Below are 16470 nucleotides of genomic sequence, written 5' to 3' on the forward strand. Positions count from 1 at the left end.
TGTTCATACATTTAATAAGCGATAACTTTCAATTGGTAGAAGGTGGGATTGTTGAGTTTGGTGACAAAAGAATTGTATTTTAAAACCTGCTTCAATGACAAAGTTGGATTTTAAGTCACCAATATGAGAATGCTTCCAGGAAAGTTTCCCACGAACCAGACCATGCACAGAGCAGAGTTCAGCTAGGAAAGATCAACTCGTCGATTGGTCAGCTCTTGATTCTAGAGTCTGGAGTCTGGAGTGCAGAGACCATGAACAGCAGCAGCACATCTTTCGTTTCTAAGGAACCCTTGAATAACATTTAGATGGATACAGAGAAATTGATACGATTTTACGATTGGAAACAATCTTTGTATACAGAACCCTTTGTGGTCCGGAAGTATCACCACAAAACAAAGGAATAACAATCATTCAAACAACAAAATGTGTATAGCGCGCTACTCACCCGTAAGGGTATCAAGGCGCTGAGGGGGGGGGGGGGTGTCGCTACTGCTCGAACAGCCAGGTCTTTAGTTGTTCCCTGAAAGAGAGATGGTCCAGGGTCAACCGTAGGTGAGTGGGGTGGGAGTTCCATGTCTTGGCTGCCAGGTAGGAGAAGGATCTTCCTCCGACGGTGGATTTCCGATAACGTGGGACGGAGGCGAGGGCGAGGCTGGCGGATCGGAGCTGGCGGGTGGGTGTGTAGAATGTGAGGCGGCTGTTGAGGTATTTCGGGCCCATGTCGTGGAGAGCTTTGTGTGCGTGGGTGAGGAGTCTGAACGTGATCCTCTTGTTGACGGGGAGCCAGTGCAGGTCTTTCAGGTGGGCAGAGATGTGGCTGCGGCGAGGGATGTCCAGGATAAGTCGTGCTGAGGCGTTCTGAATATGCTGGAGTCTTTTCTGGAGTTTAGCTGTGGTTCCAGCGTAGAGGGTGTTCCCGTAGTCCAGACCGCTGGTGATGAGGGCCTGGGTGACCGTCTTCCTGGTTTCGGTGGGGATCCATCTGAAGATCTTTCGGAGCATGCGCAGGGTGTTGAAGCAGGATTACGAGACAGCGTTCACTTGCTTGGTCATCGTGAGAGAGGAGTCCAGGATGAAGCCCAGGTTGTGTGCATGGTCCATTGATTTGGGTGCGATCCCCAGGGCAGGGGGCCACCAGGAGTCGTCCCAGGCGGAGGGAGATGGTCCGAGGATGAGGACTTCCATCTTGTCTGCGTTCAGTTTCAGACGGCTGATCTCCATCCATTCTGCGACGTCTCTCATTCCTTCCTGGAGGTTGGCTTTGGCGGTGGCGGGGTAGTTGGTGAAGGAGAGGATCAGCTGGGTGTCGTCGGCGTAGGAGATGATGTTGAGGTTGTGTTGGCGGGCGATGGTTGCAAGAGGGCTCATGTAAACGTTGAAGAGGGTGGGGCTGAGAGGATCCTTGCGGAACGCCGCAGATGACTTCGGTGGCTGCGGATCGGAACGGGGGGAGGCAGACTCTCTAGGTTCTTCCGGCGAGGAACGAGATGATCCACTCAAGTGCCGCTCCTTGGATTCCGGTGTTGCTGAGGCGCTGTATCAGGGTGCTGTGGCATATGGTGTTGAAGGCTGCTGAGAGGGACAGGAGGATGAGGGCAGCAGTTTCCCCGTTGTCGAGCAGGGACCTGATGTCGTCAGTGGCTGCGATGAGGGCGGTCTCGGGCTGGGGTTTGCTCGGAAACCGGACTGAGGGGTCGAGGGATCCGTTGGTCTCGAGGAAGGCGGAGAGTTGTCTGTTGACGGTCTTCTCGATGACTTTGGCTGGAAAGGGGAGGAGCGAGATGGGGCGGAAGTTCTTGAGGTCCGTGGGGTCCGCAGTGCTTTTTTTTAGGAGGGCGCTCAGCTCGGCATATTTCCAGCTCTCCGGGAAGGTGGCGGATGCGAAGGAAATGTTGATGATGTTCCGGAGTTGGGGTGGGATGATGGAGTCGGCTTTGTTGAAGATGTGGTGTGGGCAGGGGTCGGTAGGGGAGCCGGAGTGGATGGTGTTCATCAGGCGGGTGGTGTCTTCGGTGCTGACAGGGGTCCAGGCGCAGAGGGTGGTGGTGGGGGGGCGCTGGTTCAGTGGTTGGGTGCGGGGTCAGTGCGCCGAAGCTGTTGTGTATGTCGGTGATCTTGCGGTGGAAGAACGAGGCGAGTGAGTCGCAGAGGTCTTGCGAGGGAGTGATGTCGGTGTTGCAGGTGCTGGGTTGGAGAGCTCTTTAACAATGCTGAATAGCTCCTTGCTGTTGTGGGTGTTGTTGTCCAGTCGTTCTTTGAATGCTGTCTTCTTGGCGGTGCGGATCAGCTGGTGGTGTTTGCGGGTGGCGTTCTTGAGGGCTGTCATGGGTTCTGCTGTCTGGTCGTGGCGCCAGGCTTTCTCGAGGGTGCGGCAGGTTTTCTTGGAGTTTTTTAGGTCGTTGGTAAACCACGAGGCGTTCCTGCTGCCGGGTCTGCTTGGGGGGCTCTTCAGTGGTGTGAGTTCATCAGCGCAGTTGGTGAGCCACTGTGTGAAGTTGCGGACTGCTTCGTCTGGGTTTGTCGTGTTGGTGGGCGGGTTCTGGCTTAGGTTGGTGGTGAGCTGGTCGGCGGTGATCTTGCTCCAGCTTCTGCGGAGAACCTGTTGCGGGTGGTGGCGGGTCGTGGTTCTCCTGAAGTTTAAGTGGACGCAGCTGTGATGTGTCCAGTGCAGTCCGGTGGAGTGGCTGAAGGAGATGTGCTTGCAAGAGAAGACAGGGTCAAATGTGTGGCCGACGTAGTGGGTGGAGGTGTTCACCAGTTGCTTGAGTCCGAGGTTGGCGAGGTTGTCCAGCAGGGCGGCGGTGCTGCTGTCCTTGTTGTTCTCCAGGTGGAAGTTGAGGTCCCCTAGGAGGATGTAGTCTGTGGAGGGGAGGGCGTGCGGACTGACTAAGTCTGCGATGGCTTCGCTGAATTGTGTGCGTGGTCCTGGGGGTCTGTAGATGAGGGTGCCTCTGAGGGTGGTCTTGGGGTCGGTGTGAATCTGGAAGTGAAGGTGCTCGGCAGCGGTGAGGGTGTCGTCGGAGTTTGCCGTGATGCGGATGGTGTTTCTGTGGACGATGGAGATGCCTCCTCCGGTTTGGTTGATGCGGTCCCTCCGTGTGATCTTGTAGCACTCCGGGATGGCTATGGCTATGTCGGGGGCTGAGGAGGCGTTCATCCAGGTTTCCGTGAGGAAGACGACGTCTAGTGATGTTGTGTCGAGGAGGTTCCAGAGTTTGACGGCGTGTCTGTGGACGGAGCGGGTGTTGAGCAGGATGCACTTGAGGTGGTTATTGCTGGTGCTCGGCTTGGCGGGTGCGGTGCAGGTACAACTTGAATGACATAGCCTTGATGAAGTTGCGGGATAACACCCCTAATGCAACGAAAGAGGTGTTGGCTGTTGAAAGCGGATTATGAAGTCCACATGAATAAATCTTGGAAAAAAAAAGAACACAAGACATTTAGATTCATTTCATTGTGTGACATATTAATATCTGTTTGCTGCTGTGAAAACTGGGAGACCTTTTGTTGATTTGACGTGTGCTGGGGAGATAATTTACTTGTCAAAATAAGCTGTCGCTTTTTTTTCTGTGGAGGTGGTTCGTTCTCCACACCTTACAGCACCGTCTGAAAAGATAGGAAAGAATTCTAAAAACTGGCTGTGTGAATCTACCTAGTGGCACCCTGTACCTATACATGATACCACATTTCTAAACAGTAAAGAAGAACAGAAGTATGCATATGAGGCTATGAAGAAGTTATAGCTGGTCTTGATGTATTAGATGAGTGAGACTTGCCAACAAAAGGGGGAAAGTATGCATACTTGTCGTAATGGGTCTGCCTATGAGTGCCTACAATATGCAGATATTATTATTGCATTGGCTGGCTCACAGGACACCTGGATACCATCAACCTGATTTTTTGTACATACATATTCCTGTACAGCAAATGTCACACAATATGCTGCAAGGGTGTGGGTTACTTGTGTTTGTGTGTACTTATCATTAAACAAAGACTATAAAAAACATTTGCAAGGGAATTGTTTCGTCTGAATTTTACTTTGTATATGCTGTGTAAGTTACCGTCCATTGGTAGGTTTAAGATCCCCTCACCCAATCATTACGGCTAGATGTTTTTGGAAGATCACTTATTGGTTTTGTTAAAGGCAGACCAGAAGTCTAGGGAGTTATTGTTCCATGTATAGACATTAATAATAAGGAACTCTGATTTGTTGCTTTTTTGCTGCTACTATAACCAACAACCTTCTTTAGCTTTTTGTTGTAATAGGACTTGAAATGTTTTTTGGATATCAGAATAGTGATCCATTCCTTCTTTTCGTGTGCCGGGGAGCTAAAACTATCATTTGTCGAGTTATAGTTGAACTTTAGAATATTCTTTGTGCCAAGTTTCTCTTGCAAGAGTATTACATCTCCTTTTGGTTTATAGCAATAGTCGTTTTGTTTTTTTAACAGGATGGTTGAAGCTTAGTGTGCAGTGAGAGCATGTTTAAAGTTTGTCTATTCAGTAGTATTATTTAGCTGTGTTTTGAGGAATGGTCTAGAACTGTGCGGTAAAAGGAGTCTTTGATCATCCCATATCTTGTTATGAACTATGGGATGCAGGGCATGCAGTTGCATTTGTAACACATCTACAAGGTTTCTAATGGAATCTAATTGTGTATAGGTTATCAGTTGGTGATAATGTGTAAAGCATAGGGATAATTTACGAGACTGAAGGGTCGAATAGTCTAGGGTCTCATGGGGTTTGAAAATGACATATTGCCTTTATGGAGGGAAAGAACGTAATAGCACAGATAATGCCCAAGCAGAGGGTTATAGAGGGTATAGGATAGGAAATAAGAAAAGAGATAGGAAAATAATTAGTCAAGTAAATTAAACATCAAGCCCCAAACCCATTCCCCCACCCATGAGAGGTACAGAGCTGTAACTCTCACCCAGCATAAGAGTGGCATGTAGGAATGCCGCTAACGGTCTGGTCCATGTCAGATTAAGAAACGTTTTATATGAAGGACACTAGCTCCTGCTGCTGGATGGAGAACCTATGTTTTTCCTGTATGCAATTGTTAATCGTGAGAGGCCTACAAATATGACATGGATAGCTAATTTACAAAGATCTTTCCTGAGGGCAAGAAACCTCTTCCTGCGGGTCATTGTGTCTTTTTTCGTGGCCTTGCGCAATACCAATCTTTGCACCATTCCATAGAATCTGTTGCTTTTTCTTCATTTGATTGAGAATTTACTCTGAATGTCTTTCCCTTAGTGGTCTGAAGGTCATCACCCTTGGTTGTTTTCAATGTTTGGACGTGTCTGTTGATATTTTCCCAGATGGAATCCTCTGAGCTCTCAAAATCATTTTTTAGAACTTATTATTTCATAGTTTTTACATAACAACAAGAAAACAGCACCATCTCTAGCACCGGCCCCAGGACCCCTGCAACTGCCTTTCAGGCCCATCCATATAGTCAATCTATGTTGCATTAACCAAATTATACAAAATAATATACAATAAGTTCCACACTTCAGTGACATGTCGCCGCCATGAAGAACTAGATGTAAATATCCCTCCTCTGCAAACTGGGCTTGTTCAGTGTATGATTCAGCAACATTTCGTCCAGGGAGACCATATTCGCTCATATTTTGTGGAACCCCATGTCCCTTGAACACTAGCTTTTTTGTCGATGCACTGCAGTCCATGTCCCTAACCTATGTATGCAGTGGCGATGCCTGTTCTGGATCTCAACATCTTTATCAAAGAACAGAACCATTGTATGAGGCAACCATGACTCTTAAGACTTAGGCTCACAAATTTGCCCTGTTCTTGGAACCTTCTGGCAGACCAAAAGCCTTTGTTTACCCCTTCGTTCGCTGTCGTCTAGTTTGTTAGGAGTGCTACTAGTCTCCCAAGCCGTTAGTGGTTTTTGTGTTTGAGTCCTTCATTTCCCAGGAGATTCTGCCTCTAAGATTCTCCCTACTTTTCAAATGTACACCAACTGAGCTTGCACTATATCTGTATTAGATTTTGTTCCTTGTTCTAAGACATGTAGTTCAGCCAGTCTTTGCAGCATCTGCTGATGATGTGCTACTGTTCACAGAAGAAGCTGACTCAAATCTACCAGGTGTAATGGAAGAGATGTCTAGACATACCTCAGTGTTGGAATCATCCCTTAATAGGGATAAAACTGAGGCCTTCCCATTAAATAATCACTGCCACCCCCCAGCTCAAAACCTGGTGCTAAAATAGCAACACAAATTCTAGAAATACTTAGGAACTTGGTGTGATAAGGACTTAAAAGACACTAAATCGCTTGATGTATCTAAAACCTCTTCCAAACTCAAGGAGATACTGTCAAATTAGTCACTAAAATTCATAACATGGTGGATAAGAATTTTATCTCCAGCATGCTCCTGATATCACTCGAACAAATTGAACACAAATGAAGGTGGAACCAAGTGACCACAATTTCAAGGCACCAAACAGTCTTCTTGGCACATCACCGTTCGTAGTTTTTCGCAAATAACAAGCGTACCAGACCACTTGCCTCATACCTCTTATTGCGTCCCTAACAATCAACAACGTCAAACAACTAAGAATCTCTTTCGGACACAATAATCTTCAGCACAAAATAGACGCTTAATTTCCTTGTTAAAAGGTTGGACACTCAAATACCCGACTCATACAGAGCCTTACTTTTCCAGAACAACTCTATAAAGATTAATTGTATTTTAATAAATGTTACATTAATGTTTTAATTCAAACGTTATTAAAGTAGGGTAAAATTTTAAATGTTATATTTTTAGATACTTTTTAACATTAATATATATTTCATTATATTTTTAATTTGTTTCGATCATTTTAATATAACTTAACATTGATTCCCCAGGGCTTTTATTTTAAGTCCCTACCTCCATTATTTCTAGGAGTGGGCGGAAGCTTTGCGGGCGGAAGTTTTGTAGAGCTTTGCGTAGTGGGACTACGCAAAGCTCCACGAAATGGTAAAAAATCTCAGCGAGCACGCAAAAGTTCAGCGAACATGCAGAATTGCTTGTTCCGCCCGTTCACAATGCTTTTTTCCTGTTCGCGAACACTGTTTGCGTTATGGGGAGATATATCTCACAAACACGCATTTTAAAAGCGCGAACAAGCAAAGATTTGGCGAAGCCGTGTATCGCGGAATTTTGGGCAATTCCGCGTTCTCTGCTGAATGCGAAATTACCCAAATTCCGCGAGCGGACAGAATTTACTGCCCAGGCCTAATTATTTCCAAAAAGAAGATGTTGCAGTACTAGTGGTTGGCCATGTGTGGTACTAGATTTGTTCCAGCTCTGAGCCGGAGTACATTTACTACAGTCTTGAGTCATGTTTTGGCTGTACTGACTTAGAAGTGTACTTTGTAAATAGAAATTGAATTACTCTTTTGTGGGTGGGTGCATGTCTCTCCCTAAACCCCTTAGTAGACCTTCCTTAACCCCTCATTATTCCACCCTAACCCCTTACCATCAAGCATTCCCCTTTTTCCATCCACTTCCCACACTTACTACTAAGTAGTAAACTTACATGTGTGAAGATCTTCCCATAGGAAAGATAGGGAAGGTGGAGGTTTATACTCATAGGTTTGTAAATTGCATTTTGTAGTATGTAAATTGTGCTACTGTGATGCTGCTTTACGTACTAAAAAATGCAGTTTGTGAATCTGGCCCTCAGAGCCGAGTATAGGGGCAAATGGTTGAGGTTCAGCCAATGAGCACCTGTGAAGAACATCAACCCTCTCACCAGCTTAGTTAGGGCTGATCTATTATTCTTAGTCGCTGGGCTGAGATGAAGATGCAGGTGAAAATCTGCAACACTTACCTTGCAACCATTGGAGTTTGCTGGAATAGACGATAGAAGTCCGTTTGCCAGGCCTCTGAGGATTTTCAAAAGCTATATAATGGGCGTAATTTATCTGTCACCAGTTGGGTATCTTAAAGTCTCTTGGAGCCTGAACCAGGCTATTGCATATGCCTTTTCAACTGTTGGTCACGTGTTACTTAAGGCTTCTTATGTGGAAAACCTTTTTCTTGTTCACCATACCATTTGCCTAGTACATAAGTGAGTTGCAAGCTCTTTGTGCTTCACATTCAACCATGGTAATACATAGAGACAAATTGGTCCAGAGGACTTACCACACCTTTGTTTCAAAGGAGCTGCCAGCTTGCCACCTGTACGAGTCGGAGTCCATTTTTCTGTTAATTGTTTTCTAACCATGATGTCTCAAGGGCTGGAGAGACCCTACACAATGTCCATGTCAAGCATGCTTTGTGCTTTTATCTTGATAGAATCAAGTACTTGTGTTCTCATCGATTTTTCATGACGTTTGAAAACAATGAAGCAGACTCAGTGCTTCTCACTCATCGACCCCATCTCCTGCCTGGTATTTGGGTGCACTCCGCCAGTGGCATTCTCAAGGCAAGTACCTGTTGGAGATATGATGGACAGCTACATAGGTTACCTCACATGTATTCTTCTGACAATACGTTCTTGAGGATTCATCCTCCAGTAATTTTCAATTTGACAAGGAGTATCGGTGCAACCTGTTTGCCTCGACCTAAGCTGCCTAATACTATATTCTAGCCTTGCTTTTTCATTTCAATAGATGGGAAATATAGTCACAAGTTTGAATTTTGTCACGACATAGGACAAAGTATGTTGACTGAGTTCATCTTAGTTCATCGTCTTTTTCAATCAATGCCCTCCATTGGATCTTCATTAGCTGACTGAAAATAGATCTCATAGCTCGATGCCCATAAGATCTTGAAATGCGCCTTACTGAGTGTACTAATAGTTTCAATGGCATAATGACTACTTTGCATGTGGTTAGTCCTTTTTTGCAATGATGCAGTGAGCAGAAAAAACAAACGATGGACTGGAATAGTACTCGGATCATTGCCAGTCAATTTGATTAATTGAAGGATTCGATCTATGACATTATATATTCTTCGAGGATGTATCAGCTCCAGGTTTCTCCCATGTTTATCGATACCTGGGTTGAAGTATGGAAAACAGGAGCGTCGGACCTTCCTCTGCTTCTCCTCAGTAGCCGCTTTCATGCCATGACACAGCTATCAGTGTAGATCTTCCCTGACATGGCATCAGAGCCCTACATTATTGAATGTTGGGGAAATGCACACACATGGGAACCATAGATCACATCCTGTAGCTTCTGAGATTTTCCATTCTTTCGCCCTTTTCCTTGTCTGTACCATTTATCCCCTTTCTTATTACTATATAAACTGAAGATAATTATTTCAGCTAAAAGCTAACCGTTTCTTGTAACCGTTTTGTGAAACGACTGCAGTGTGACTTATCATGAAATAGAGACTCATTTATCTTTAGATTAATTATCCAATCGTTAAAGACAAATTGAAGACTACTGAGTGTGCAGCACGTACAGTAGAATGGGGTCTGTTTTTCATTTAGCACATCAAGAGCGAAGCATTGGCTCTTCCTAGACAGAGAGATGCTTCTGCACAAGGGCAACAGTTGACAGGAAATAAAGGCTTGAAATATGTGTCTGTGTTAAAGCCTCTCCCGAAGCGGAGGACTTAGAAATATCCAATGTTAGTCCTCTTTTCTTACCAATAAACTTAAAACAGATAGCAGTGCAGTTGGGGACTTGCACTTGGACTTTGAGGTCAGAAAGTTGTTTCGGTCCCAACCTGAACCATCTGCGTTCCCTCTGCGCCAAAAAATGTAAAACCAGTATTTTTCTTAGGAACCTGCCTTTATGTTGGTGTGAAGCAGGGAAAGAAAATTATTGCCTTCCCTAGGAATTACCTTATTTCGTTGGACTGTGAATGGAGTGAATTCCTGGAAAGCCTGGCAGTGCTGTGTTGCTGCTGTGTACCATCTTGGAGCTCCAGGCTCCTTCAGTAACCTGGAGAGTCCCCCAGCGGTCACGATAGCCTAGGAAAGGGAATATCATAGCCATTGGGGCGCATTACAAGAGTTCAATCAAGAGGACAGGAAGGTGAGGTTTACATTGTGGATTGAGGTTTTGTAAGAGAGGATCGGGGCTAACCTTGGTTTTAATGTCTTCCAAAAAAGTGCTGCTTTTACCCACCTAGTTTATTCATGGTGTGTTCAGTAATGTAAATATTAAAATTTGCAAAAAGGAAAGAGGGAGTGTTGCCAAGACTCAATGTGATTACTTTGAAGGCCACACTTAGCCAAGTGGGTGGGGCAGTGCTTGTGTTTTGGTACTGTGGAATTCGTCGTACAGTGTGCTGCACAGTATTAGGCATTTTGTACTTCGACAAGAGCTGGAATGAAAGATAGGTCGGGGTTTTAACCAATATGGGTATAGATCGCCACAACTTCTATTTGAGGTAGAATGTAGGAAAATTGTTGCCCAAAGATCTGAGCTGAGTTAGCGAAAAGATTTCTGAATTTTGACCATCAACTATAACTTTTATTTACTCTCTGTTTGAAGGAAAATTCTGCAAAGAAAAAGAAGAAAAAAGAGAAACACTCAAAGAAAGCCAAAAAAGAAAAGAAGCAAAAAAGTAAAAAGCGGAAGCTTGAAAAAAATGTGGAGTCTGCTGACAGTTCTTCGGTAAGTTTTCAGAAGTGACGTGGCAACGTATAGAAATGGAAGAAGCTAAGCACAGTTAATTCCTAGTATCAATCATAGGCATTTATAGAGCGCTCTACTTCCCCGGAGGGTCTCAAGGCGCTAGGGAGGGGGGGGGGGGGGGGGGTGCTGCTGCTACCCGAACAGCCAGGTCTTGAGCTTCTTCCTGAAGGCGAGGTGGTCTTGGGTCAGGCGCAGGTCGGTCGGGAGGGAGTTCCAGGTCTTGGCGGCCAGGTAGGAGAAGGACCTTCCTCCTGTTGTCGCTCTTCGGATGCGGGGGACGGCGGCGCGGGCGTGACTGGCTGATCGGAGGTGTCGTTTGGGAGCGTAGAAGTTGATGCGGTTGTTGAGGTAGCTCGGGCCTTGGTCGTGGAGAGCTTTGTGTGCGTGGTAAGGAGACGGAAGGTGATTCTCTTGTTGACCGGGAGCCAGTGCAGGTCTCTTAGGTGTCCGGAAATGTGGCTGTGTCGTGGGATGTCGAGGATGAGTCTGGTATGTAATATTGCTGTTTCTAAGTGTGTATCATATCGTGTTCCCTGGGTATTATGGAGTAGCTCTGCCCGTACTAACATGTTACAGAGGAAGCTCTTAGTTTCTCTCGCTCTGTATATTTTTATAATCAAACTTTTATTGATTATATTGAACAAACATAATACGTTAGGTCGGTAAATTTGTAATGTGGACTTCCCAGTTAATAGCACGCATTTAGATGCAGTACAGACATTAAGACAGACCAGAATAATTTCACCATTTACCCCATATCCTTGCAAGTTTCTGAGGACAATCCCATGCCACATGTATGGGTTCCTTCATTTCTGCACACATTTCCATAGCTACTTTCCATTTAGTGATGGTTGGTGGATTTCTTGAGTTCCAGTGTTTTCCAATGCCCCATTTAGCAAGGAGGGTGCCTAACCCAATCAAAGCTTGGTGTCCCCTAGAAAACCCCTCAAATCTTCTAGAGGTCGCAGCAGGGCAATACGGGTCAAGGATATATCAGGTGTGTAAGGACTCTCAATAGATGGGTGAAAATCTCTTGCCAATACGTGGCAATCATGGGGCATTCCCAGACCACATGATAGAAGGTACCCATCTCTTCCGGACACCGAATCATTGTCATGTAGGGCACTGTCCTGCTTGCCATAGTCTCTTGGGTGTAAGAAAAGTAATATGCAAATAGTTACTTTGAATGTGCCGGAACTGGGATGACATGGCCAATTTCCGGGGGACCATTTGAGTATCCCTTCATTCATCCTCCTCCGCGAAACCAGCCCATGTGGCCCATTGTGCTTTTATGGCTGCAAAGGAGTCAGGGTAATTAATGACCAGTGATTTGATTTATTTATAGGGGATATTTACCTCTTCCTGTCAGGCCCATAAATATCCTGGCTTCCATGGGGTTGCATTTGGGGGTCTCTTCTAGAGAGTTCTGGTTTTGCATTTCACAGCTGAAGATATTTGTACAACTGAGTTTTGTGAAGGTCATATTCCTGTTGGAGTTCATCATCTGCTAACCTTGCCGTACGTCTCCTACCGATGCGATGCTGATGAGGTCCCTTTTATGAACCCCATCAAGCTGTGTGCAATGGTGCAACCAAAAGCAGTACCATGGTGGGGCCTCGATCTGAGGGTGGCTCACTGTATCAGAAACACCATCCTAATAATCTCTTGTATAATGTGAGGGATGGGGGATCCATTGAACATGTCATTAATGTTGTTGCAGCCCACCAGTGCCACCTTTAGCCGAAATACAGCTTCAAACACCCCCCACACAGCCAGTCATTCTGCACCAGCGTCTGGGACATCCAGTAATGCAATCTTATGCCAGCTATACCCATGCCACAATCTTAAGTCGATTGGGTAGATTTACCAAAAGTGATTTTAAGCAGTACCCCCCCTCCCAAAAATTCCAATCTAGGGAATCAAACACTTTCTCAAAGTCATTAAGTAGCAAAGCTGGTGAGCCCCTGAGATGATGCATATGTGCCAGAGCTAACTGTACTCTACGAATACAATGGTGTGTACAATAATGGGGCATAAATCCACAGTGGTCCAGATGAACAATCGTCTGAGCACTCCGAGAAGCCTGCTCGCTAGGCCTTTGGCTTATAATTTAATCTCTGCAAGGGAGCTTGGGTAATGGGGCACAGTGGTCAGTATCCCATCCTGGAGCCGGATTACAAACAATGGTTGTCCATTCCAAGCATCCTGCAGAGTGTCAAAGAAGGAGGATTTGGAGTTGTGGATTACTTTATGATTTGCTGGATATAGGAGCATGCATTTAACTTTCATGGCTCTCAGTTTTTATTTGACCTCTTAGTAGGTGCACTGTTATTGTTAAACTTGGCTTGTGTAGTCCAGGAAGATCATAATGCGCGTAGATTGAAATAACAGCTTCCCTATCACTCATGCATATTGGAGGAAGGAATGCCTTCCTTTGTAGTTCAGTAGCTTGTCGTACATCGGGCATGGAGGAGCAGCCAGCGGGTGTTTTCTGAGTCAGCGATCGGTGGGCCCTGTCTATTGTGAAATAGTGTGAATGCTGGTGCTTGGGCATCCGGGATGTCATCCAATTTTCTAGTAATCCTTCCGGGTTAGAACTCTCAGTCCCTTCTGGGAATCCAACATCATTCGATCCTTTAATCCCACCCAGACCTTTAACATCCTCTAGCTTCCTCTCATCCAGTCAACGTCGTTTCATTAGAATCTCCTCAGCTGTAGCCCTTTTAACCACATCTGCCACCTATTGGTCCACACTTAGTCCAGTCAGTGCCATCCAGGCAATTGCAACCCTCTGCTTGGCTAATAAAAGCATCAAGTGAAAGAATGTATAGGGCATCTTTTTCCCCTTAGTCTAGATCTGAGATCTGGAATTCTACATTTTGATCCACATATCAAGCCAACTTCTTTTCTAACTTAAATATCATCTCTTTAGAGGAAATCACAATGGACACTGGCTGCTTGTCATTTCCTGCTTTCGTTGGTTAAAATATTTTTGGAAAAAAGCCTGCCCAATTTACTTTATCACTTCTAGGTACTTTCTGTAACTATACTGATTAGCAATATTTCACATTCAGTGTATTTTTTTAAATGTATGCACAACCATCTTCTGTGTATTACAGGCAAGTTGGCCTATGGCACTGGGGAAGGCTAGAAGTTGGCTTACGGCACTGGGAAGGGTTGAACTTGTTTGTGATGTTTGTGTTTACTCTTTTTTCTCTTCTATAATTGATAGTTTTAGGGAAAAAGGATATAGTTTGTAAACAGGAAGGAAGCAAGTGGCCACAAAGCCTTTTCAAGCAGATGATGAGTGAACCTGTTTCTGTTCTCTCATTTGTAAAAGTGGCTGACTTTCCAGCTAGGGTTAGTTGGTGTCACAACCAGATCTGTGATCGGAATCAAGCAGTGTTAACAGGCGCTACCTCTAGCGCAGTCCTGCATGATCCCTGCTATCCCAGCTCTGAATGGGTAGCAGGCAACTCACACCACCCGTAGAAGGAGGGATGCTATTAGACCACAGAATCACCCCGAAAGGAAAACCAGAACCCAGTAGATGGGCTGTCAACCATGAGTACAGATTCAGCCATTATCGGGCAGATTGCTGGGGTTTCCGCATCAAAGAGCCTGTGAGGCGCATGGAGGTGCAGAGATTGGTAAAAGTTGCAGGTTCCATAACAGTTAGTGGGTGATACACAACAGATCACTAAACCGTAATAACTCAGTTGTTGGGTTACTGTGCATGAGGGGAAAATTAGATTCCTGAGGATTTTTATTTCCATAGAGTTTGTCCCAGAGCGATTGCCACATGCAATATATTTCTGTTTGTGAAAAAAACTCTTATCCTTAGGCAGACTCAAGAGCAACACTGGAGAAAATAAAAGGAAACAAGCATTTACAATGCAATGGTTTCGCCTTTGGAAAAGTTAGAGCTATTGGTATTGTAAATGACAACATTTGTATTTATGTGTTGGTTTTGAATACAGATAAATAAATGGCATTGTCATTTACATTGCCATTCGCTTTATCTCTCGCAAATGTGAGACCTATTGTACCCTACGGACGAGCTCAGCAGACCGCAATTACTACCACATACACACCCAGAGCCACACACACACACACACACCCAGAGCCAGCCACACCTACACACACACACACACACAGAGCCACACACACACACACAGAGCCACACACACACACACAGAGCCACACACACACACAGAGCCACACACACACACACACCCAGAGCCACACGCACCCAGAGCCACACACACACACACACACACCCAGAGCAACACACACACACCCCCAGAGCCACACACACACACCCACCCAGAGCCACACACACACACACACACCAGAGCCACACACACACTCTCGCAAATGTGAGACCTATTGTACCCTACGGACGAGCTCAGCAGACAGCAATTACTACCACACACACACCCAGAGCCACACACACACACACACACCCAGAGCCACACACACACACCCAGAGCCAGCAACACACACACACCCACAGCCACACACACACACACACACCCAGAGCCACACACACACACACACACACACACCCCCCCAGAGCCACACACACACACACACATACCCAGAGCCACACACACCCAGAGCCACACACGCACACCCTGAGCCACACACACACACACACACACCCAGAGCCACACACACACACACACACACCCAGAGCCACACACACACACACACACACCCAGAGGAGCCACACGCACACACACCCAGAGCCACACACACACACACACACACACACACCCAGAGCCACACACACACACCCAGAGCCACACACACACACATCCAAAGCCACACACACACCCAGAGCCACACACACACCCAGAGCCACACACACACCCAGAGCCACACACACACACACACACACACCCAGAGCCACACTCACACACACACCCAGAGCCACACACACACACACCCACCCAGAGCCACACACACACCCACCCAGAGCCACACACACACCCACCCAGAGCCACACACACACACCCACCCAGAGCCACACACACACACACACCCAGAGCCACACACACACACACACCCAGAGCCACACACACACACACACACACCCAGAGCCACACACACACACACCCAGAGCCACACACACACCCAGAGCCACACACACACCCAGAGCCACACACACCCAGAGCCACACACACCCAGAGCCACACACACACACACACCCAGAGCCACACACACACACACCCAGAGCCACACACACCCACCCAGAGCCACACACACCCACCCAGAGCCACACACACACCGAGCCACACACACCCACCCAGAGCCACACACACACACACACCCAGAGCCACACACACACACACACCCAGAGCCACACCCACCCACCCAGAGCCACACACAACCACCCAGAGCCTCACACACCCACCCAGAGCCACACACACACTCAGGGGGCAGGGAAGCAAGCACAGCGAGGGGGCAGGGAAGCAAGCACAGCCAGGTGGCAGGGAAGCAAGCACAGCCAGGTTGCAGGGGAGCAAGCACAGCCAGGGGAAGGGGAATCAGGGGGTGGGGGAGCAAGCAAAGCCAGGGGCGGGGAAGCAAGCACAGCCAGGGGGCAGGGAAGCTAGCACGGGCAGGGGGCAGGGAAGCAAGCACGGGCAGGAGGCAGTGAAGCAAGCATAGCCAGGGGGCATGGAAGCAAGCACAGCCATGTTTCCAGTGCTTGGCTAACAAACAAACAATATATATTCCCCCTTTGACCTCTATAATTTTAATGGAATAAAGCCAACAATTTAGTTTTTGTAGAGACCACAATCACAATGAGTCAGAACTTAAGTGGTGTATACTTGAAAAAATTCAATGCA

The 16470-nt window shown here is 46.5% G+C and overlaps 1 protein-coding gene across 1 annotated transcript in view; it reads left to right on the forward strand.

Annotated features, from left to right (window-relative positions):
• CWF19L2 (CWF19 like cell cycle control factor 2) overlaps window positions 1-16470 on the forward strand; it is a 1214198-nt gene that overhangs the window by 124932 nt on the left and 1072796 nt on the right. The window contains exon 3 of the mRNA XM_086935247.1: window positions 10469-10591. Within this exon, the coding sequence (XP_086791373.1) occupies window positions 10469-10591 (123 nt within the window). The remainder of the gene's footprint in view (window positions 1-10468; window positions 10592-16470) is intronic.

Source organism: Lissotriton vulgaris, chromosome 8, assembly GCF_964263255.1.
Source record: "Lissotriton vulgaris chromosome 8, aLisVul1.2, whole genome shotgun sequence".
NCBI lineage: Eukaryota > Metazoa > Chordata > Amphibia > Caudata > Salamandridae > Lissotriton > Lissotriton vulgaris.